We start from the raw sequence: 8,391 nt of genomic DNA, 5'->3' as shown, positions 1-8,391 counted from the left end.
CACAGGAGTCTAAAGGTCACCACTAGAGCTATTATTTGCCAATGAACTTGTTTCTAACCATAAGGTTGAAGGTAAATGTGTTAGTACCAAGTGAAGCCTGCTTGAGACAATTTTATTCATTACTACTATATATTCCAAAACATAAAGAAAACGGACACAATCCCTTAAGAAGGTTGTCACGCCATCCATCGTTGGGAAGATCCACCCGGTTCACACAACATCCACATTTGGAAAGAACCGTGACATTAAGAAAATCAAAGACTTATTATCAACACAAAACTTAAAAAAAAAGAAGCTATTAAAGTAAATAAGAAGTTATGCTACTGAGGGAAAATAACGAAAGAAGTTATGAAGTAAACTACATAAATTAAACTGAATATACACAAAATTGAGGTAAAGCGAATATATACATAAATGGAAGTGAATATTTACATCAAATAGTAAAAATATATACATACCAACAGTGAAAATAAAGATAAAGAAAAATAGTGTAATGGTTATTATATACCAAATGTCATCAAATCAAAATGGACTACCCCTCAAATAAAAAATAACATTGATCATAACAAATAAGAACAGGGAAAAAGGGTAGAGAGTAGAGAAAACTCCCTATGTGGTCTCTGTCTGCATCGGGTCCTCAACATTAGAACCCTCCATATCCTCTAATTGGATCTCCACATCCTTTGACTGGGGGACTACGGGGTTGCTAAGCATCTGAATCAGCTCCTTAGTAGTGTGTGATATTGCAGCCAACTCCTCAAACTAGCCGGTTGCTGCCTCGAACTCTGTTGCATGTGCTGTTGGGACTGTCTGCTCCATGAGAAGGTCCAGTGGGATATCACCAGCAGAAGAAATCTTCTCAACCTCTTTGCTCAACTTCTCGACCGACTCCTTCAGCTTCTTCACCTGCTTCCCTAAATCTTTGATTATCTTCCCATGTGTATCAAGAGTCTCCCGGATCTTCTTATGGTCATGAAGAATCTTCTTTTGGTTGTCCAGAATCATCTTCAATGAGTCCTCCACTGATGGAGGTATCTGAAGTACTGCTGGGGCTGAAGACTATGCTGCCACTTCACTGGATATGGCAGTCAGCTTTATGGTAACTGCCTGCATCCAGTTGTTGAGACTGGATAGTGTATGGGAAACCATCAGTACAGTCTGAGGGTAGGTAGAAGATGTAGGCACTAACAGTGGCACTGAGATAGATGGTCCGGAAGATGGAGAAGGCATGGGTACTGCTCTAGTTGAAGTACCGACTGCTGTGGAGTGCTTGGCAACTAACCCAGTGGCCATTATCCATGGCTCTTCAGACTGGCCAGTTGAGGTGGTGGCTTTACCCTTGAATTTAGGGTTGTCCGCTACCTGGAGGTGATACCATGAGAAAGGCTTTTTAGCCTTCACCTCCACATTAAAATGTCTCATCTCTACCCTTGATTTTGGAAATACTCAGTGAGGAAGTTGGGTAGGGATACGATCTTTCTTCTTTCTGGACTTCATTGGAGATGTTGTAGGACATCAAGTTCCCCACATTAATAGGATAGCCTGCCATGATGGAAGCTACCAATACTGCCCAGGGAAGTAGAAGGACATTTTCATGCTAGCATGGGTCTAGACGGCTGCATAATAATGTTTGCCACCCTTTTGCTTTAAAGTTAAGGATGGCTCTGACAATCTGCACTCCTGCTGTGACCCATGCAGGTGTTGTCCTTGGAATAGCACGTATCTCAGCTAGCTATGGGCGAACTGCATCACCCAAAGCTAGCTTCTCCAGGTATTGCACAACCTCAACCTCCTCAAACCCTACATATTTGTTCTGTGCATGGCCATCAAACTGAATTTTCAACTTTCGGACCTTAGTCACCTTTGTTTCCTTTTTGATGTGGGCAATATTGGTATAAAATTCCTTGATGAGGTATTCATTAGCATCTTGCAGATGGACGGTGAACCATTTCCATCCTTTTCTCACTATGAATTGCTTTAGGACATTCAGATTGTGCTGGCTTAGGTCTTTGATTATGAATTGTCGCTCAAGAGTGAGCGACCTTTGGGGCCACCATTCCCGAAACATGGCATACACCTTCACACTTACAAATCTATCAGCCCACACCTCTGGTTTCCTTGATCTAGCTAGGCCTCCCACAATTGTATCACCCCATCTCCCATCATCCGGGACTTTATCATCATCATCTAAATTGATTGGGGTAGATGTTGTAGCAGGTGGGGAAGATGGTTTAAATGCCTGACTACCTCTCTCTAATTCAGCAGAAGAACTAGAGGAGGAGGTAGGTTTATTGACTAAATAGAGCCTATCGGGGAATTATTGTGATTGTGCCCCCGGTTGTGGTTGTACAGAATCCCCCTCAGAAGTATCCCAGGATGAGAGGTATTCACTAGTGACTGAAGGAATCAGGGGCTCTATTGGTTGTGGCTTTCTTATTTATGACCTTTTGAACTGACAGTGGTAGGTTGGATTTGCCTCGACCCCGGCCTTAGGAGGGTTCTGTCCTCCCTTTGGAAGTATCACCTTGACCACGTGAACACACCATTGTCTGCAACATACAAGTAGTGAAAGTCAGTTAGAATTGGGGTTCAACATATGTTATTGAATTACAGTTGAAAGAATAACACTGCTTCTTAGAACAGGGCAGCGCGGACCACACAAAAGTGAGTGCGGCAACGGACTGCCCATAGCGGATCGCACAAAATTGAGTGCAGCCGCATAATCATTTTGTTAGGTCTCTGAAGTTCAACTGTGCGGACCACACAAAATTGAGTGAGGACGCAAAAACCAATAGCGGACCGCTCAATTGAGTGCGGCCGCACAATCTTAGCAACCACAAGTGCCTTCAATCTAGGGTATTGCAGATCGCTTAATTTTTTATAAGGCCACATACCCTAGCGCGGACCGCATAAAAATGTGTGCGGCCGCAAAATTCAACTTTGAGCGGCACTAAAGTACAATTAATACTAGGGTTTTTACTAATTAGGCATGATTTACGGCAATTAAACAATTAAAACTACTAACCCCAACCTCCATTATGCATTCCAACACTACCAACATGTTTCTAAGCAAGAATAAAACATTAATTTGATATTTTTGGCATGAACCTAACCCTAGATAAAAAGAAAACTAAAACAAAGAGAAAAGAAAAGAAAAGAAAAAGATGAAATTAATTCATTGAAATCAACATACCAGTAGTGAAATGTAGTAAGAAATCAACACTTGATGAATATGGGGCGAGATTGAAAACAAGAAAGAGTGCATCATGCTTTTGTCTAGCTTGAGAGGTTAGAATGTGTAAAGTGTGAATAGTCTCAAAAAGTCCAATTTATACTTTGACCATGGTGGCCCACCGACTTACCTGAGTGTGGCCGCACAATTTTGGTGCAGTCCTCACTCTTTACATTTTTCTAACTCATCGGTTAAATCAGTGGCGCGGTCCGCATAAAATGGCTGCGGCCACAAAATTTGTGCGGTCCGCGAAATTTGACTGCGGCCGCGAATCCTTAGGGGATTTTGTTAGGACAAACTTTAGAGGGTTGGCATTTTCTCTATTCCAGTTGTGCGACCGCACATAAATTGTGCAGCCTCAAAGGGCTTGTGCAGTCCGCATAATTCTGGCGCGGTCCACACAATTTCACCACTTGGCCAATTTTTTCCTAGTCAATTTCCTGCATTGCACACCCAATTTCTTGCATACACTTCACAAGTAGTTAGTCCACAACAATGCCTAATCTAAAAAGATAATCAAAAGAGAGAATAAACACATATGGTTTGCCTCCCAAGAAGTGCCAGATTTAACATCGCGGCACGACGCATGTTACCATCATTCATTTGAAATGGATTAATGCCACAACGTGGCCATCATGAACCTTACTAAGGTAGTGCTTCACTTGATGCCCATTGACTCTAAAGATCTCACCATTCTTGTTTTTCAAATCTAGAGCACCAAAAGGAGTCACATGTACCACTTTAAAAGGACCACTCCACTTTGACTTTAGCATTCCCGAAAACATCCATAACCGAGAGTTGAATAAGAGAACAAGGTCACCTTCTTTGAATTGTTTGTTCCAGATATACTTATTATATAGGTACTTCATCTTGTCCTTATACAAGGATGAACTAGAGTAAGTATGGAACCGGAACTCATCAAGTTCATTCAATTGCTCCACCCGAAGATTGGCAACTACATCCCACTCAAGGTTCAATTTATTCAACGCCCTCATAGCCTTATGCTCTAATTTTACCGGGAAGTGACGTGCTTTCCCGAATACCAACCGATAAGGAGATATACCAATTGGAGTCTTGTAAGTTGTTCTATAGGCCCATAGAGCATCGTCAAGTTTCCTTGACCAATCAGTCCGGTTTGCATTGACAGTCTTAGATAGAATACTCTTGATCTCCCTGTTGGAGACTTCAACCTTTCCACTTGCCTGAGGGTAATAAGGGGTTGAAACCTTGTGAGTAACACCATACTTGGAGAGTAAAGTTTCGAAAGCTTTGTTGAAAAAATGAGAACCCCATCACTAATGATGGCCCTTGGGGTGCCGAACCTTGTGAATATGTTTTTCTTCAAGAAAGCCACCACACTCTGTGCTTCATTGTTGGGCAAAGCCACAGCTTCAACCCATTTGGAAACATAATTCATAGCAACAAGAATATAGGTGTTCCCACACGAACTCACAAATGGACCCATAAATTCGATGCCCCACACATCGAAAATATCAATCTCAAGGATAGTGGTGAGAGGCATTTTTCTTATTGGAAATCCCACCGGCCTTGGAAATCATCACAACACTTAATGAGCTCACTAGCGTCTTTGTACAAGGTAGGCCAATAGAATCCACAACTTTAGACCTTTGTAGCAGTTCTCACCCCACCAGGGTGACCACTATATGGCGAAGAATGACAAGCTTCAAGAATACCCAATCGCTCTTCTTCTAGAACACATCTCCGGATAACACTGTCAGTGTAAATTTTGAAAAGATATGGCTCGTCCCAATAATAATCCAAGCAGTCTCATTTGAGCTTCTTCCTTTGGGTTGAAGAGAACTCATTCGGGACAATTCCACTCATAAGATAGTTAGCCACATCGGCGAACCAAGGCATCCCGGTCAAAGACATGGAAATGAGTTGTTCATCCGGAAACGAATCATTGATCTCAAGGCCATCATGGGGCCTCCCCTCCTCTTCCAATTGGGACAAATGGTCCTCCATTTGATTCTTACTCCTTTTGCGGTCTATGATATCAAAATCAAATTCTTGTAGAAGAAGTACCCACCGCATCAATCTAGCCTTTGAGTCCTTTTTACTCATCAAATAACGAAGTGCCACGTGATCGGTGTGAACAATCACTTTGGTACCCATGAGGTATGGGGGAAACTTTTCAATAGCAAAGAAAATGGCTAAGAGTTCTTTCTTGGTCACTGTATAGTTGACTTGGGCGTCGTAAATGGTCTTACTAGCATAGTAGACTGGATGGGATATCTTGTTGATTCTTTGCCCCAATACCACTCTTACCGCCACATCGCTAGCATCGCATATAAGTTCAAATGGTAAGATCCAATTTGATGCGGTAATAATGGGAGTGGTAGCAACATATACTTGATTATCTCAAATGCCTTCATACAATCATCAATGAACACAAATTTGACATCTTTTTCCAACAACTTGCACAAGGGGTTCACCACTTTTGAGAAATCCTTGATGAACCGACGGTAAAACTCAGCGTGACCTAGAAAGCTCCTCACTCATTTGACGGAAGTAGGAGGAGGGAGTTTTGATATCACTTCAATTTTTAATTTATCCACTTCAATACCATTCTTGGATATCTCGTGGCCGAGAAAAATGCCCCCATCGGCCATAAAGTGACACTTTTCCCAATTAAGCACCAAGTTGGTCTCTTCACAACATGCCAATACCTTATCAAGATTATCCAAACACGCTTCAAAATAATCCCCCACAACAGAGAAATCATCCATGAAAACCCCGAGGAGGTCCTCCACCATATCCGTGAATATTGCCATCATACACCGCTGAAAAGTAGTCGGTGCATTACATAAACCAAACGGCATCCTCAAGAATGAAAATGTGCCATACAGACAAGTGAAGGTCGTCTTTTCTTGGTCTTCAGGTGCAATAAGAATCTGGTTATATCCGGAATACCCATCCAAGAATCAATAATAAGCACGTTCGGCTAGCCTATACAACATCTGATCAAGAAATAGAAGCGAAAAATGGTCTTTCTGAGTCACTTAGTTGAGCTTCCTATAATCCATGCATACTCTCCAACTAGTGAGAGTTCTTGTGGGGATCAACTCATTTTTTGTCATTTGTAATCACAGTCATGCGCCCCTTCTTTGGGACATATTGCACCGGTGAATGCCATGAACTATCAGAAATGGGGTAGATAACCCCAACATCCAACCACTTGATGATATCTTTCTTGACTGCCTCTTACATGGCCTCATTCAACCTTCTTTGATGTTCCAAGGAGGGTTTGGCATCCTCCTCCAGTATGATTTTGTGCTTGCAAAAGGCAGGGCTTATACCCTGAATATCCGCCAATGTCCAACCTATTGCCTTCTTCCTCCTTTGGAGCACCACAAGGGTGGAATCTACCTGCACGTTAGTTAAGCACGAGGAAAGAATAATAGGTAAAGTGGAACAAGGGCCTAAGAACTCATACCTTAGGTGTGAAGGCAAGGGCTTTAACTCCAATGTGGGAGGCTCCTCGATTGAGGGCTTTGTTGGTGGAGTCTTCCGGTTCTTAAGGTCCAAGGAAAGTTTTCAGGGCTCATATGTTTATGATCCCATTCCTTGCAAAGCATTGACACATTCTACAAAGCCTTACTTCTAATCCTCATCATGATTCAATAACACAACTTCCAATGGGTCTTCAACATTAATCACAACATTTGTGTTATCAATAATTACTTAGGTTACAATATCTACAAATGAACACACTTCGTTGCTATTAGGCTGCCTCATTAACTTGCAAACATGGAACACAACCTTTTCATCACCCACCCGGAAGGTGAGCTCCCCAGCTTCCACATCAACTAAGGCCTTCCCTGTAGCTAGGAAAGGTCTCCCAAAAATGATTGGCACCTCATAGTCAACCTCACAGTCAAGTATCACAAAATCTACGGGAAGTATGAACTTGTCGACCCGAACTAGCACATCATCAATTATCCCCAATGGCCTCTTTATTGACCAGACCGCCATTTGCAACCTCATGGATGTGGGTCTTGGTTGCCCAATCCCCAATGTCTTGAACAAAGAATAGGGCGTCAAGTTAATGCTTGCCCCTAAGTCACATAAAGATTTGGTGAAATCGGCACTACCAATAGTGCATGGGATTGTAAAGGCACCGGGGTCTTGTAACTTTGGAGCCATGGAGTGCACAATGGAACTCACTTGATGTGTCAATTTGATCATTTCACAGTTCATTGATCTCTTCTTTGTTACCAAGTCCTTCATGAACTTGGCATATCCCGGTATTTGTTCTATGGCTTTAACCAATGCCACATTTATGGACAAACTTTTCATCATATCAATGAATTTCTTGAATTGATTCTCATTGTTTTGTTTTGCAAGACTTTGAGGATATGGTGTATGAGGCTTTGACAAAGGAGCCTTGGTTTTGGGCACTACCGGATCTGATATGTCTATCACATGTTTCATAGATGGGTTCACATCATCTTGTGTCTCCTTCACATTTTCATCAATGTCTATCCTCACTTTATCATTTACTTGAACATCATTGCTTGGCTCATTATCATCTTGCATCACCACATCATCATTCACAAACTTTCTTAAGTTTGAGGTACTAGCAACTCCACCTTTCCCACTTCTTGTAGTCACCGCCATAGCATGCCCCGTATTGTTTCCACTCTGTGGGTTTACTACCGTATCACTTGGTAGTGCCCCCTTAGGACAAGTATTCAAAGCATGAGAAATTTGGCCAAGTTGGACTTCCAAGTTGCAGATAGAAGTGTTGTGGGAGGCTAATTGGGCATCAGAGTCGGCATTTTTCTCCATCATTTGCTTGAACATGTTTTCAATCCATCCCATCTCACTGTTTTAAGAACTAAGACCTTGTGACGGAAATGGAGGTGTGTTGTTCGGTTGTTGATACATCGGGGGCCTTTGAAAGCCCAACCCCTGATTTCCTTGATTATTGTTATTCAACCCCCTTGATTGTTATTGCCTCCCTAATTACCTTGATTTCCTTGAATACCCTAATTTTGATTGTTTTTGTTCCCCTAATTGCCTTGGTTATTGTTGTTGCCACTATTCCAATGATTGTCCCAATTTCCTTGGTTTCCCTGTGATCTCCACTGTTATTGATTCGGAGCATTGCTCTGTTGACCTTGATAATTGTTGAC

General features: G+C 42.1%; 1 protein-coding gene across 1 annotated transcript; it reads right to left on the bottom strand.

Moving 5' to 3' along the window:
• Positions 1-5,020: 5,020 nt before the first annotated feature.
• Positions 5,021-8,077, bottom strand: LOC138873446 (uncharacterized). Its single transcript, XM_070151919.1, has 3 exons — positions 6,968-8,077; positions 6,462-6,622; positions 5,021-5,531 (listed from the first exon to the last, which is right to left on the bottom strand). The coding sequence occupies exons 1-3, from the start codon at positions 8,075-8,077 to the stop codon at positions 5,021-5,023; spliced, it is 1,782 nt and encodes a 593-aa protein (XP_070008020.1).
• Positions 8,078-8,391: the final 314 nt, after the last annotated feature.

Source organism: Nicotiana sylvestris, chromosome 1, assembly GCF_000393655.2.
Source record: "Nicotiana sylvestris chromosome 1, ASM39365v2, whole genome shotgun sequence".
NCBI lineage: Eukaryota > Viridiplantae > Streptophyta > Magnoliopsida > Solanales > Solanaceae > Nicotiana > Nicotiana sylvestris.
This window is presented reverse-complemented; position numbering and strand designations above follow the sequence as displayed.

Bases quoted from the DNA above. Each gene is read 5' to 3' on its own strand.
- LOC138873446 (XM_070151919.1), bottom strand. From the start codon at position 8,077: ATGGGATGGATTGAAAACATGTTCAAGCAAATGATGGAGAAAAATGCC. The intron at 6,623-6,967 runs GTGTGTTCATTT...ACTAACGTGCAG, and splicing joins GGCAGCCTAATAGCAACGAA to GTAGATTCCACCCTTGTGGT. The intron at 5,532-6,461 runs GTAAGAGGCAGT...ATGCGATGCTAG, and splicing joins AGAAGGTTGAATGAGGCCAT to CGATGTGGCGGTAAGAGTGG.